Genomic DNA, 16,893 nt, shown 5'->3' on the forward strand with positions numbered 1-16,893 from the left:
AGTCCCATTCTCCTCACAGGTGATTGTTGTGAGGATAATAATAGCACACTTTATAAACTGCTCTGAGTTTGGCATTAAGTTATATAAATCGAATTTTGTTGTTATTGTTATTGTTATTGTTATTGTTATTGTTATTGTTATTGTTGTTGTTTTATTGGTTGAACAGCAATGAGTCCATTTCCCCCCTGATTTTTTTTTTAAGGCAAAGTTGCCTTAAAAAAAAACCTTTGCAACTGGCTAGCCTTTGCAATATGGTTAGCACAAAAAATCTGCAGAGAGCCCTGAATCTGACTTATATTTTATAGTTCCCCTCTGTGCTTCCTGTACTTTTTAGTCCATTCTTTTTTGGCACTTCAGCTAACAAAACTGATACATTCCCCAAAAAGCCCACAACAGAAATGGAGCATTTTTCTAGTGTAGAAAAAATAAATACATCACTTGGATTTGACCTCCTCAAGTGCAGAATTGTAGAGGCCCAAAGCAGATCCAATCCTTGCAGATCAAATATCCAGAAAACACCCACAATAAGTGAATAAAAGTGATCAGTTGAATTTCTGTATGTCTACTTTGACAGGTTTATTCTTTATTGACACCAGTGGATTTGTTTTCTAAATTTCATTTAAATGTTATGCTTACAGATCCCAAGACTTGAGGTTTTTTACCAACATAAAGTTGCTCCCCCAGTCAGAATAAAGATGCAGGCATGAGGTTGGAGTACAAATGGACCATTTTATTTGACAACAAGATTAACGCTAACATGGCAAGGGCCTAACTAGCAGTATAGGTCAAGCCCTGGGGTCACCCCAAGACCTCTGCCTTGATCTGTCTAGGCGAGCCTTGCTGCCCCAGGTGTGAGCCGTCCATGTGCATTGTTGGGACTAGAGATGGGCACGATCCGCATTACGATAGAAAAAAACCCACAATAATGGCGATCGCGCGATCATGACCCGGCGGATCATGATCATCCATGGCCAACGATCCAGTGATCAGGAGAGGCCTGGATCATTGCGTTTGGGCTCGGATCGGGGATCCAGACACTCAGGCGCCAGCAATCTATTCCCCTGGCAACGGAGCCAGGGGAAAGCCTGAGCTCTGTTTGCCCTCCTTCTGTCACCCTGGAAACCCGAATAGAAGCCCAGCTTTTCTTGATCAGCAGGGCTTCCTTCCAACCACGGAGCAGCAAAGCAGTCACAAGTTAGGAGAAGACACCCAGGGGAGGGAGGGGGAAGGGGGTGTTCTGTAGCCATAGGCACTCCAATCTCATCCCTGCAAACCCTGATAGGCAGCTCTGACGGCCAAACACAGACCTCCTGTGTTGCTGAATGGGACCTGAGGGGAGGCGGCTCGTCGCCGCCTCCCTGTGCCCACCAGGCCCAGCGGCCGCCACCACCACCCACCTTCCCACATAGCTGGGAATAGCAGCGCGGCCCGCTTTGGCCTCCACGATCCACGATCCACAGCTCGGGAACGGGAGATGATCACTGTGGATCATTAATTTGGGATCGTCACTGGCGCCGATCCACGATCAGCTGGATCGTTAATTTTTTTTGGATTGTGCCCATCTCTAGTTGGGACCTGGCCGACCAGGAGAAATGGTTCCTCCCCTTAAGGCTCCATCTGCCTCAAGCAGTGAAGCCTGAGGGGAGGACCAACTTGTCCAGGGGTTCCCCACCACGCAGTCTGCCCTCACAACTGGCACCATAAAGCCTGACAACCGATCCTGACAGACCCCAATTCCCCACCAGTGTGGATGTGCCAGGGGTGCTCACCGGTCTGCTGACTTTTCCCAAACTCTATCCTGCTAGTGACAGACCTATTTGTGGCTCCACCTATAAGCCAATTACCACCACGACCCATGAACTCAGTGCAAGTTAGGCCAAAAAACACCTCTCCCAGATAGCCAGTTGGGTGAAAGGGGAAAAATTCCTACCGTGCTCTGGCAACCAGGAACGTTAAATTTGCACTACTACAAGGCAGGTGGGCCAAGCTCAAGGCAACAACTGCTGAGCCGGGGGCGGAGCTGCCTTTTAAGGCACCAAGCTCCGCTCCTTCCCTGAGTGCCTGGATGGCTGGGGATTGGGCCCTATCACTTTCCCCTTCTGGAGGAGCAAAGGTTCCCCCTGGCCCTAGCAGCCGTGTCTGCTGGCCGGGAGGGCCAGATTTTTTGATCACCCTATTGCTGTGTGCCAGCTCTCATGACAAACAGATGGACGCAGTCTACTGGGGTGTGCTGATCTGCTCACGTCTTCCTGGTAGCATGGCACTGCTGCCCATATACTGAACATTTCAAGGGGTGGAAGAAATGAAACACAGCAACCTCTCCTGGAATACTATAGTATGACTGGAAGGAGCCCTGGGATGAGCATACTCCAGGTAGCTTTCTAAATGTGAGTTTGAATCCCTTCCTGCAACCAACTTCCCTTTTGCCATTTATGTTCACAGGGAAGGAAAGATGCAGTGAGAACATCTCATGCATCTGTATGTCACTCAGCAAAGGCAACACCACTAGAACTTCCAAGCCCTTTCCCAGCAAGGGTTCAGGTCCTGGGTTGGGGGGCAAGGAAAACACAGACATTTGGTCAGCGAAGAGGGGGAAAAAAATTGTATCATCACAGAAGGTGATTCTATCTGCCCCACAAAACACTAATTGGGGAAAGGCAGCCTGTGACACCCCCCCCCCCATTTTAAACAACTTAAATGGCACTAGAGGCATTTTAAAATTCAAAAATAACAAAATATTTTATTTAACATAGAGGGGAAAGGTCATATGAATTCAGTGGTTGAAAAATTCTGATTAACTCCATTTAGATAACTCTGAGGTAAATCAGCACATGCACAGACTTAAGAGCTTATGTTTCAGACTAAAGCGGGCGGGGGGGGGAGTTGCCAAGGAAGTTTGGGAAGTAGATGAAAACTCCCATTCAGGCCAAAGAAAGGGGACAATCTTCTAGTGTGAGGAGAATTTCCCTATCCAGTCAAGCAGGGAGTTAGCTCTGAAGAGAGAAGAGATCCCTGGTCTGGTGTGATCAGAAACTGCCTTTGGAGACCTTAAGAGTCAATTAAAAACTCAAGACAAAAACTGGTGTTTCAAAAGAAGGGTTTGGTTAATGGAAAGAGGGTACCAGCCCCCTGAAAAACAGAAAGAGTAAAAGAATACTCAAAGAAAGTATACTAGAATGTTTGGGAAATCACTGGAACAAAAGCCTCTCAACATAAAGATTTAAGTAACTGTGAAAAGCTTTAAAAACTCTGAAATCAGACTCCCCTCTCCCCGGCATCCAGTGCAGAATTCTTTCTCTGTTCAGCTCATGCTACTCAAGACAGATTCCTGGGAGTTGCCTATCACTCAAGGCTCACTGTTTCTGTTAACTCTTCACAGTCCTTCAGCTGTTTGTATATCACTTCTAAGATTTTAAAAAGTGCAGTCCATCACACAGCCACATGCAAAATAGGAGACATAGGTTCAAATTCTACTAAGAGGGATACTGGTAAGAATGTAATGCTCACCTTCTGGCCTGCAGCAGACCACTAATCTGCATGTAAAAGTGTGAACATGATGGGCTAGAATCCACAATTCACACACACGAACCATTTTCTCTCAATTACGCAGCTGGGCACACAGGAACAAGATACAGTGTAGGGCATCTCCCTGTAGTTCTGCCATCAACACCAGCCATGTATAGCAGGAGAGAGAAAGACATAGACTCAATAAGAAAGCACATACTTAAGGCCCCTGGTTCAAATACCATGTGGTGGTTACCCATGGGGGTGGGGTAGAGGGAGTCTGCTTGGAGTCCTTAGCATAGTTGGGATTTTTTCCATTTTACACAATCTGTGGGGTCTGGCTGCCCTATACACTCCCATTCATTATTTTGGACAGCAAGCCTGCGGACAACATCTACATCTACCTGCTGTGCTCAGGGCTTTTATTACTACCACCTTCTCCCATTTTCCCAAGCAATTTTTGTGCATTTCCATCTTCCCCCCCACCCACCACAGAAACTGCATGACTTATCAGATGCACGCAATGATTTGGAAAAGAATGCAGTCTGAAGAACTTTTCCCTCCCCCTTGCTGTAGGCATATTGGACCACCTTCTCAGCCCCTTCCCAGTGTGCACTGCAAGCTGAAGACAGCTGAGGTTGGTAACAAGCAGAGGGCAGAAACTGAGCCTAATCTGTCAACTCCCTGTTAAACAGGAATGCAGCTGTAGCAATCTACACATTTATTGATCAGCATTAGGAATATCAAAAGCAAGTCATGTGAATGGGATAGCCAACCCTTTTGTTCTAAGAGTACTTCTGTGCTTTTTCAAGTTGTAGTTACGAATAACAAAGATAGAACTGTCCCAGTCACTGCATGTCCATGCTAACTGTGCTGATCAAACAGTTACCTGTCACTCAGTGGGTATAAGAGCTAGGCTAAAATGACACAGTTGACAATCTTACATCAGAGCGGATAGATACATATTGGTCATTGTACCTGTTGGTCATGTTGTGGGTTCAGCAGATGGTTGGCACCGTAGTGTGAATGGCATCCTTCATGACCTTTCTTCTGTTTGGATGGCTGCCTGCAAAGTGATCCAGAGAGATACAAGAACAATGAGTAATGTTCTGTAGTAACAGAGCATGTGGTGATCTGACAGTCAGTAGTTCACCTTGTATCTTGGTAGGTTCTCCCAAATGGTGGGTTGCACCATCTGGGAGACTCCTTGGGATACAATTGGTGAATGTCATTCAGGAAAACAAGATGCTGCCCTGTGAGGTGAGTCCAGTGCTTGTCTGCTGCTGCAAGGTATGAATTTAAATAAAATCACGCAAACCTTTGGGTGGGAGGCACTCATTACTATTTAGTTTCCCAGATTTGGCTCGGTGTTTGGGAGCTGCTTTAAAAAATGAAACAGTGATTTCCAGGTGTATTTTGGGCTCGTTTTTTTGTTCTGCACACTCCCACTCGCCACTGTAGGATTGTTGGAGTGTGTGGATCTCCAGGGCTTGATGGAGTGCTCAGGTGGGACAGTTGAGGGGCATGTAATGGCTTTGATGTACTTGTTCTGTGGCTGGGGCTGTGATCTCTGAGATGGTTGGCAGCACCGTTCCCTTTTTGGACCTGGTACCTGATGGCCCTTCAGTGGCATCCTCACCAAATGCCTTGGCTGTGGCAGAGAAAGACAGGTGTGAATGCACCAAAAGGGGACTGCCTGCCCCTCCCCTCCCTAGGAGTGCATCTTGGCCATGGAAGCCACATACCCACCTTTCATTGGGTTTTCCTCACAGTTTTTCCCATTGGTTCTGGCCCCATACAGCTTTGATTTATCCCCTGATCTCTACATGCATTTTTGTCTTTAGTTTTTGCTTTAGTTGCCCCCCCTGTTTTTTTTCTGGTTCTTTTGAGACCCTCACCTCAATCTTTTTCTAGTAGCTGATTTTGAGTTGATTTTTGACTCTTGCATAATATTTCTTTCAGTTTTGTCTGTCCTGCCCATTCTCACCCACCTCTGATCCGCTTTTCGATTATTGGACATTCATTATTGTTGAACCAGTCCCCCTCCACCTTACTTGCGTCCTTCCCAGTTTTGATCTCTTTTAAAAATTGTCAATACCAGATCAATTGATCGATCTACTGTTTTAATAAAAGGTATAGCAGGTTCTCTGAATTCCCAGCTTTCACATTAAAAAAAGTAAGTTTCTAGCCTCATCTGTTGTGGAGATGTCTTCTTCCTTTTATCTCCGCAAGGGAAGGGGTTAGAGACTTACTTTTTGTTAAAAACTGAAAGTTGGGAATTCAGAGAACCTGCTGTACCTTTTATTACAATGTTAGGTCAATCTGTTGATATGAAATTGATGTTTTTTAAAAAAAATTGCAAAAAACCTGGTGACTCAGGGGAAGGGGGGCACTGTGGCACTAGAAAAGCAACACAGTTTGAAAAACACATTGCCACTACTACTCCAGGCTCTGTCCCAACATAGGTCAGCTTGTACCACCACTGTCAGCCTAAGCCTCCTAGCTCTGGGTCAACCTGGGCAGGGCTCTCCAGTTTGGGGTGGGGGAGACTCAGGTATAGGCAGTGGAGCTGTTCTCCTTTTAGGCTTCCCCAGGCAAAGACTTCCCCATTTGTTCATTTTCTATCTCTTTTTAAAAAATATCCAGCCCTTATATGAGATAACCACATGCAACAAATTAAAAAGGAGCCATGCTATAATGTCACTAATGATGACTCTGATGATGGCAGCACACTCGCTGAACAAAATACACCAACTCTACAACTGTAAAAATGCAAAGGGAGGGCAGATGCACAGTAGAACCACGCCCAAACTGATTCCAATGCTTGGGGATTGACTGCTAAGAAAATCAGGAATAAGTCGAGTGTGCAAAAAAGCCCCTTGATAAAGCAGCTGCCCACATGATGGCTTTAGCACTTGGCAGACCCTACATCAACACGTGCTTGTACATGAACTCGGGGCCATGAAGACATGCACACATTTTCAACCTGGGCCGAAATATCATTCCAACTCTTCAGGGTAGACATTTCTGTCTATGCAGTCTGGTCCAGGGCAGTGATCTACTCTCTGATCTACCTTGCCTTCTTTCTTTGTAGTTCATGATGTGACCACTAGGCCAGGGTAGATGGTCCAGCTGGCTTGTTGTTGCTTTGGCTCCAGTGGGTCAGCATGCCTGTAGAGGCAAACAGAGTGGGCCCTGTGATTACAGATTGCCATATCCTGGGCGGGGGGGGGGGGGAGCAGATCTTCAGAGTCAGTGAGTAATGGTTTCTAGTGGTGTGCCTCATGCCCACGAGTGTGTGTTAGTGAACTGCCCTCACAGTCCGAGATGCTAAGTCCCATGGCCACAGTGCTGATGAATGTAACCCTATGCCATGCTCCCTAAACTGGTCTGTCGTCACGCAGAATGGGAATTATATTGGCCACTGGATGATGCCATTGGCTCGAAGTGAATGGGTGCTGCAGAGGGGCCCAATGGGTGATGAGTTTGGCAGTTGTTTGCATTCTAAGGGATGTGGGACAGTGAGGGCATGGCAGCTGGGGGGAGGGGGGTTGTAGTCAGTAGCCAGCATGGGCACCAGTGGGCTACACTATGATTTTGGGTGGCATAACTATTTGGGGAGGGGGAGGTCTGATCCTGGAGCTGCTTAGGGAGCTAATTACCACCATGCCACCTGGCCACTTACTGTGCCAGTGCCAGGTTTATATCAGTGGACCGCTGGTGGTTGGCTGCTGCAGGGTGGTGTCAGTGCGACTCCAGCTTATGCCAGTGTATTTTGGAGATATGCTGGCATTGTGCCTAGTCTGCTCCTTGATTACTTTTGCCTGTCTGTCATAATTGCACTGAAAGAGATTTAAATCTAAATTGTATTTATGGTCTTTATGGAGCAGGCGTTTGGGAGATTTTGCATCCATAGACCTTGCGTCATTTGAGAACATCATTTTTTTCTGTTGTTCTTGGCATTCCTTAGTCCACACCTGCAGTATTTCTGAAAACTCAGTCCATCATATTAACTGTAAAATTTAATTATCGAATAAAGTTTTTTATGCTTGATAGTCATCCAAAAAATGTTTACTAGAATAGAGTCTATTTAGTTTATAGACTGGTACATCATGGTAGTGGAATTTGGAGCAGATGGTCCAATTGTGTACTTTTCACTGTTCTTGGGCTGTCAATTGAAATCAGTATTTTAAAAAGGATTACAAACTTTATTTTCAGAAAGATTTGGCCATGCTGACAAATTCCATGATTGCTATTGGATATTTATTCAACATACCAGCCTTGTGCAATAGATTAGGTAAAGAGAAAGTGACTAGTCCAAGTTCACCAAATGAGCCTAATGGCAGAGTGATGGCTGAACATGGGTTTAGCTGGTTCTACTCTTACATTACTCATTACACCATACTGGCTGCAGGTGGGCCTAGTTTAAGTATCAACTTGGAAACAGTTTTTCTGATTCACTAGCTATGTACCACATAGTTCATCTATTCCTCTTAGATTTAACTTATTTACCACTTTAGTTTTTAAGTGAAGATACCAAAATATATAATGTAAAATTTATGTTTGTGAATCTGTAATAATTTAAGATTTGCAGCATTATTTATTTGTCTCCTATTATGGTGATGGCTAGAAAAATAATTCTTGTTGCTGAAAGAACTTATGCATATTGCCCTTATTTCAAAAGGTAGATTACCTATTTGGTAATAATAGTGTGTCATGCAAATAATGATTTCTTTTGTCTTTGCTTGATTTAAAATGTGCCAGAATTACATTAATTTTCTTGACTGTCACCTGGATTGTTCCTTAATGCATTTACAAGATTCTGTGGTCTTTAGAATAGGATTCACACCTCATATTGGTTGCTGCTATAGTTTTTCTTTTGGCTTTCATTTTATACTTTTGTTATGGTCACTGGCTTAAACAAACAAACCTGTGCTCAACTGATAATCATTTTGAGCAAAACATATTAGTAATGAAGTCACTGAAGAAGTATTTGATTCAAGAGAAAGATAGTTGGGTATAGATAAAATCACCACAGAGAGAAAGATGATAGAAGAAATCTGTGAAAAAGGTTAAGTGATGTATATGTTAGAAACTGAATGTTCTGAGTGAAAACCACTAAAGAGTGTTTTCAGTTTGCAGGGTAATACTGAAATGGTGCATAAAAATGAGAGGTTGTATCTATCAGAGCTCAGTGCAGGGATTTTTACCTCCTTCTTCCCTCTTCTCTAGTACTCTTTTTGGCCCAGAAAGATGCCTAGGATTGCAGCACCCATGTGGACAAATAAACAGTGAAAGCTGGGGTTGTAGTAAGGTTGCCAGGTCTCCCTGCCAACCGCAAGGGAAGGGTGGAGGGGCAGTGGGTATGCACCTTTCTTCTAGTGTGTTTTTGCTATGTTTTGGGCCAGTTGTTAAAGAATCTTCTCTGAAGTGATGCCATCGCATCCAGGTCATGCTGGAAGTGATGTCATTAACCAGGCCTGCCGTCTCCTGCATGGGCCCATTTCCTGGGCCTGTATCTTCCTTCTGTACAGCTGGTGATCAGTGGGCAGAGGCCAGAATCATCTGGAGATTCCCTGCTATCAGTGGACTCCTGGCAAGGCTCAGAGAAGGAGGAATAATTGGGTAAAATTATCTCTTTCTCACTCTTCCATTGATGGAACTTGGATTGTGAAATGAGTGCACATAAAAGAGAATGATCATAAGCATGGCTTTGCATCTGTCTGCACGAGGGATCCCAGGTCTCTGGCCGGCAAAGGGGAAAGGTGGAGGAACAGGCTTCCTGAGCGTACTCCCGGAGCGGTGCAACATTGTCACTCCCAGGAGTGATGTCATCACCCCGCCCTGAGAGTGCTCCTACACTTTGCAGTGGGCAATTTGGGCCCCAAACAGTGCCAAATTGGGCCTGTTTGGGTCCAAAATCAGCCCACTGCAAAGTGAACACGTGCTCCTGGGTTTGTACGATGACATCACTTCCTGGAAATGATGTCATTGCACTGCTTTTGGAGCATGCACTGCTCAAGGAGTCAAGGAAAGGTGAGTGCCGGGTTCACCTCCCATGATGGGAGGGTTTGGAGACCTGGCAACCCTAGCGCGTGTGTTACGAACACAAAGTGTATGGTCAGAAATTTTAAAATGAGATGAAGCTAAAACGTACAAATAATCTAGGATGTATGCCATTCTCAACTCCTTGAATACTTTTATTGTTTAACAAATAAATATAATCCAAGATCAACCAGAAATTCAAGGGCCATTGCATGTTTCTTGGATACATAACTATGTTACAGAAAAGATGTATTTATTTATTTATAGTCCGCATTTCTCACTGAGACTCAAGGCAGATTACATAGTGTGAGATCAGTCCAATCAGTAGCAAGGACAAGGGTAGGCATTTCCATATAGTGTCAAGGACATTTCCATAAACAGTGTCATAGGGTAGATGAATACAAGTTTACAGAGACATAGCATTAGCAAGGATCCAATACAGGGTTGAAGGATTGCTGAAACAGAATATAATCCATTCTAGGATTGACATTAGACAACATGAAGTGCAAGCAGTATATACGAGTACATATTCAAGGCAACAGTTAATATGTAAAGCAACATAATGGTGGAGCCCATGGTTCCCAACTCATTGGCGAAACATCCGAGACCCCCTCCCTACAATACCATCCTCCTATCTGAGTAAAAAAGCCTTTTTGAATGCATTGTTATGCATTGTTATGCATTGTTTGCGGAAAGCCAAGAGCATGGGAGCTCTCCTCAGGCAGGCTGTTCCATAGGGTAGGGGCCACCACAGAGAAGGCCCATGTATGGGCTGCAGTTGATTTTGCCCACGTGCAGGCTGGCATCTGCAAGAGACCCTGTTCGGATGAGCAAAGCTGCCATGGACGGACATAAGGAGGGAGGCAGTCCCGTAGGTATGTTGGTCCAAGGCCATGAAGAGCTTTGTATGCAATAACCAGTACCTTGAATTGAGCACGGTAGCTGATAGGTAGCCAATGGAGTAACTGCAGAATGGGAGTGATGTTCATGCTCCTGCTTGCACCTGCTAACAGTCGAGCTGCAGCATTTTGCACCAATTGGAGCCTCCTAGTTAACTTAGATGGAAGACCAATATATAGTGCATTACAATAGTCAAGTTTTGATTTTACCATAGCATGGATCCAGGTGGCCAGGTCGGCTGTGTCAAGATAAGCCATCTTCCAGGCTAGGGTGAGATAGTAGAAAGTATTTTTTCCAGCTGTCTTAACTTGTTTTTCTAGTAGTGGTGCTGGATCCAGTATATCCCCCTAGGCTCTTAACCGAGTCAAACTCCATCGAAAGTGGGGAGTACAATGTCTTTCAGAAAATCTGACTCCCCAACAAGCATCACTTCGGTCTTGTCTGGGTTTAATTTCAATTTGTTGTTTTTCAGCCATTTCACCAGAACTGTCAGATCAGGCAGATTTCATTCTTGTTTCTTATGCCAAATAGATATTTACAAATATTAGATTAGATCCTGTAATCTGTGGACACAAGAATCATACATATTTCCCACATTCCCTTCCCCCAAGGAATCCTTTCAAACCATGGGGAAGTTGTAGTATCCCAGTATTGGGCATTGACATTTTATGTATTATTTCAAGAAAGGTTTTTAGCAGCTGATGATGTGAACTCTAACTTACAAAAGCTTATACTGCAATAGATTCATTAACATGCAACAAGAATCTTTTTATTATTTTGGCTGCAGCAGATTAATACAGGCACCCCTGTGGAATTTGGCAGCTATGAAGCTTAGGAACGTTTTGAGAAAGGTATTGCAACCACACAGTGAAGAGTGTAAATAAAATGTACAGAACATGTTGAGCAACTTGAATCTTGAAATGAAGGTCATGTTTAAAATGAGTAAGCTCTGGGTATCATTTCCAACAGCTGTTAAAAATGTGCGAATTAAGAAGTGTGACATCCTTTGTCTCTCATCTTGATGCTTCGCTTTATCTTTCGTTTGTATTATAGCTGCAGCAGATGACAGATGTTACAGATATGCAGACTGTGCCAGCTGTACTGCCAATACAAATGGCTGTCAGTGGTGTGATGACAAGAAGTGCATTTCAGCAAACAGCAACTGCAGTGTGGTGAGTACTTGACTGTGAGGTTGCTTTATTAACAACACTGTTTTGTAACCATTAGCTTGCTCTTCAGTGCCTTTGAACATAAATGTCACAATATTATCATATGTTTGAAATACATATTAAATCGTTGTATCTTGAATTAATTGCTAGGACTTTTAATATTACTGGAAAGAAAAATAAAGAAACTCATAGAAGGACCTTATATTCCAAATCCTCCCCAAAGCAAATAAACAATTTAATTTATGTGAGTGTCATAACTATCTGAAGTTCTCAGCAGCGTTCTTCCACAGAATCTGGTTTTTTGAAAGCTTTTATTTAGGTAGTGTTTAACAATGCAACCACAGGTTTCAAGGACACAAAAGAGTCAATTTAAAACAATAAAAACTGTGCACAGATTAAAAATACACTAATTAAAAATTCAACCAAGTCTTCCAAAACCATTTACCCTCCACCAAATGCTCACTGAAATAAAACTCTTTTAAGTGCTTTCATTAATACAGCAAGTAAAGGCATACTTATGAATACAGCAAGTAAAGGCCTACTCTGTTAGGCAATTCTAGTGGCCTGACCACCGAAAAAGCTCATGACATAACTGTTTACAATACAGATAAAGAGGCCAGGTTGTCCACTTTGGTGAGCAGCCTCTTGATCTCTGCTTCAGTCCCTCATTGCAACTTGATAGAAAGGTGGGAAAAATGTGGGAGGGGGCAAAACAGCACCCTGTGATGTCACTTCTTGTTGCATAACTGGAAGTGACATTACCACATCATGGAATGCTCTAGGATTTTCCTGAAACTTTACAGCTTTTTCCACAGAGTTTTGGGGGAATCCTAGAGCATACCACAATGCTTTGACATTGCTTTCAGTAACATAAACTGAAGTGATGCTGCAGCATTGTGGAATTCCATTTGCCCATACCCCAGTTGCTAGTAGCTGTGTGCATTTTGAATTTTTTTGTTATTTTTTAAATTTTGTGGCTCTTGAATGAAGTGTTTTCATGATTGGGTATTTGGATTCGAAATTAGTTAGTGGTGTTTCATTCTCAAGATTTTTGTGGCCGTTCTCCCCCCCCCCCCCACATGAATTTTGCTGCATACTTACTCTAAGATTACCAAAAGCAAAATACATCTCCTTTCCCTGTAATTTTTTTTTGCCTCTTAATCTTCAAAAGCACAAATAATCAGTTCATTTTTTTCTGTTTTGCGCAAAAAGTCTATAAGGACTTTCAAGATATCAATGAATTTAGATAATGTCTTTTCCCTAATCAATGAAGTAAATTTGGCTCTCTCTACAAACTTAACCAAACTTAACATTCCTCTATTGTAGGTAATATCACCGTTTTCCATTTTTGAGCATATAACAGTCTTGCTGTTACATATACAAAAATAAAGTTCTATGAGTGATTCTACCTGTTTGTCCATTAGTCCCAGCAAAACCCCCCTCTGGTTTCATTTGTTTATTAATCTTTAATTTTTTTCAATGGGAAATGGGAGAGGGGGCCAATTGGAGGCTCTGGGACACCAAAATTGCACAAAATAGTACAGTCCACCCTCTGAATCATTAATTTACTGAGTTACAGCATACATAAACAAGGGGATCTGTGTTAAAGGACGCTGAAGTAGGTTAGGCTTGGTGGGGCATGCTTATTATTTCATTGACTCCTATGTCAGGAAACTGCAAGCAAACGGTTAGCAGTGGCCTGGCACCCCAGCAGGAGAACATCATGACCAGCTTGTTCTAGCCAACAACATTTGGAGGGGTGGGATTCTGGTTTTTCACTTTTTTGTTGTTGAGGTCCCTTTAAGAGGGCAGAAAAGTTCCTATATGCTGTTCATGCATGTGATGAGATGCAGTGTCCATTATGTTTGACATTCAATGTTATGGTCAAATAGGATGCATCCATTCTTTCATTCTCACTGTTCAGCACTCAGTCACAGACTCACCAGCATGTCTGGGTCTGCCAGGAACAGACTGGCATGTACATCCAATGCTTCTTTACCTGTGATTGCCTGTGGGTCCTCTAAAATTTTTCTAATTATTTATTTTGGCCAAATTATCCTCTAATTTGCATACCATGATGCTTTGCATCTGGCTATCATCAATCATGCGTGTACCAACCAGGGCCAAAATATTTTGCACCTTCATTGGCCAGAGATATGCAAAATTGTTTCCCCCCATTGTTTGTAGCACACAGAGAAATATTTGTGTGAGAGTCTGAGATGGCTTTGGGAGAAGCTGATGGATTGTTTCCCACTCTTTTTTCTATTCTTGATCAATAAAGTATGGAGACTGGCTAGCTCAGCCTCCATTTCTGATTTTTTTTTAAAAAAGCTATACAGAAGTTGAAAGAAAAAAAAAGGAGGAATCTAACTATTAAACCTGGAGACACTTTACACAGCATTCAACTCAGGTTAACATTGTCAATAAGACAGAACCCCAAAAGACCACAATCTTTTGATGGATATATCACTTCTCTAAATGCTGCCAACCTTACCCATGCAGGACTTTTACTGTCATAGTTGGCAGTTGTAAAAATCCCAAACAAGCACACCAGCAGAAGGCCACTGAATGGCCCACTTAGTCCAATGCTTCGGCCATCACTGTGGCTCTCTCTATTTTAAAAACCAGTCATTTATTTCCAAATATCACCCTCATTTGCATAACATGAACCTTTGATGTTTTGCAGGGAGGAGAAGCCCCTCCCTTCCCACCCACTGATGATGCCTCATAGCACCTCTTTCCTTTCTATGCATAAAAGCATTTATGTACATAAAGTTATGTGCAGAAAGGGTTCACCTGCCACAGTGTTTGATAGCTTAGTCTGCTGGTTGGTTGCCTGGGGAAAGTAATTTGGAAAAAAATCTGCAAGAAGCATCTGCACACTGCTATGATGAAGCAAGAGGCACTGGTTGAGACTCAGCACTCGCAACTGAAAAGTATAATGTAATATCTAGAGGAGAAGTTTCCATGACTACCAGGTAGCCCAGACTAGTGTCTCCATTCTGGAGAGTCACAAGTAAGGCTTGAAAACAGTTTTCCCCCCATGATTTTTATGGTTTGGGATTTTGTTTACGCTGATCTGGTTGCTAACTGAGCTGATGACCCTACATGCAGACAATGCTTAGAGAAAGTCTTCTCCTTATGGTGCTATCTGAAGAATGTAATTGTTGTGTGGTAGTATACTGGGTGATATGATCTGATATGTATAAAGACCTCAAGCCATGAAGATAATAGGCTTTAAAGATAATAGTTTGAATTGGACCAAGAACCAAATAGGTAACCAGTGGAATTAATGCAATGCTGGAATTATATGTTCTGAGTGGCTGATGCCAGACTGGAATCTTGCTGTTGCATTATGTACCAGTCAAAGCTTCCAAGTCAAGATGGGAATGAACCGTAAAAAAAACCAAACCGTGCAGTTCGTGGTTCGTCACATTTCATGACCATGAACTTTCACGAACCTGCCCTGGTTCGCAAACTAGTTCGTTTGGTTTGTGGAAACGTCACATCCAGGTCAGCAAATCATCATCACTTTCAGGTCAGCAGAAGGTCTGCAGGATGTCTGTCCCCTGTTGCCTAGGAAACTGATTGATCGGCACCAGGCTGACTGCAGTGACGAACCAAAAAATGAACCATATGAACCAGCCTAAATTTCATGGTGGTTCGTCAGAAATAGGCTCTGGTTCGCGAATCCTGAACCGGCCCAGTTCGTCATGAACTTTGGTTTGTATTTCGGTTCCTGCCCATCTCTACTTCCAAGACATCTTTTAAGGCAGCCCTTTGCAAGACAGGTTACAATAGTTCTGTCTGGTGGTTATGATAGCATGGCTCAGTGCCCCTGACAATGCAGAGCCTAAGGAGGCAGTTTAGGAGTATGGTATAACTGAAAGAAGGCATTTCTAGCAACAGTGCTGAGCTGTTTATCCATCAACAAGACTGTATCCAATAAGACCCCCAAGGTCTTAACTTAATGTAAGTTAATGCGTGTAAGCCAAACATTCTCAAACAACATCACTTCCATCTTGTTTGGTTTAATCTTCAGTTTGTTTACTTTCAGTCACTTGAGCTCAAGACACTGGCCCAAAACCTATAGAGGATTATGTAATGCTATATATCATCTGCATATGGGTGACAACTCACTCTAAAACTCCTGACGATATTGTCCAAAGGTTTAACATAAAGGTTAGAGAGCAAAGTTGTGATTTATCCTCAAGGAAAGGCCTTAGAAGATGAGTTTTTTTCCTTAGAAAATCCTTCTAGCCTGCTAGAATACTGTGAGCATACAAAGTAATTAGGACCCCTTTCTCAAAAGTGAAGTATAATAAAAGGTCATAACTACTCAAAATGTTTTCCTAAAGTTATTGAAAGTATTTCCAAAAAATCCAACAACGGTAAATTTCTAGGCTTAATGTGAGACACAGCATTAAGAATATCCATGGCAAAGTTGGGATTTGCATGAGTGCCACACTTCTATTTGAATCCCTTTGTAAAGAAAGGCAGGATAGCGATATTTTAAATGAATGGATGCTTGAATGTAGTTTCTCTAAATAAATAAATACGTACATTTAACTTATATGTTGTAGCAATAGTGTTTGAACTGGCACAATTTGATATCTGCAAATGTTCTGCAAGATTACAGAGGGATAATTTGATTAGTAAACATATGTGATTAATTTTAAACTAAATGTAAATTCCAGTATTGTTGGTTTTTCATATCAGTACATGTTGTTGGTTTTGATACCCTTTTCATGGTTTGCACATTGTCTATGACATACAAAATTTTGATAAGAAAATAAGAAATCTTGTCTGTTTGGCTGGATTTTTTTTAAAATTCACCTTTGCCCCCACTTCTTACCACCTTAACAAACTTTCCCTTGAGAAAAAAATGTGAAGATTACTATCAACAGTGATTGACTTTACTTATGTGTTATCAGTGGCATACAGTAGTGCTTTGACAGGAGAGTAAAATTACTTGTGATAAGGAAACCCTCGGAAGTAGATCAGAATGCTGTTGGTATTTTTCTTGCATTGATAAAAAACATTTATAGCTATGATAAATATTTCTCTTTAAAAGCAAACAAATATTAGAAAAACTGCATGGGGTGATGTTTAAAAAGAAAGTTGCAAATAACAGCTTTCTGTAATATTTCATATATATTGCCAAAAAAAGGTGAAAGTAAAAAATCTAGACAGGAAATGAAGAAAGAGAAGGACTAAGCCAAGTATATTATGTTACAAGAATTTATCTTTTAAGCCCTGTTATGTAAGGACAGCT

The 16,893-nt window shown here is 42.4% G+C and overlaps 1 protein-coding gene across 1 annotated transcript in view; it reads left to right on the forward strand.

Moving 5' to 3' along the window:
- The window catches only part of ATRNL1 (attractin like 1), a 981,827-nt gene that overhangs the window by 186,748 nt on the left and 778,186 nt on the right, over positions 1 to 16,893 (forward strand). The window contains exon 13 of the mRNA XM_054982776.1: positions 11,503 to 11,621. Within this exon, the coding sequence (XP_054838751.1) occupies positions 11,503 to 11,621 (119 nt within the window). The remainder of the gene's footprint in view (positions 1 to 11,502; positions 11,622 to 16,893) is intronic.

The sequence above is a fragment of the Eublepharis macularius genome, chromosome 6 (assembly GCF_028583425.1).
Source record: "Eublepharis macularius isolate TG4126 chromosome 6, MPM_Emac_v1.0, whole genome shotgun sequence".
Lineage (NCBI taxonomy): Eukaryota > Metazoa > Chordata > Lepidosauria > Squamata > Eublepharidae > Eublepharis > Eublepharis macularius.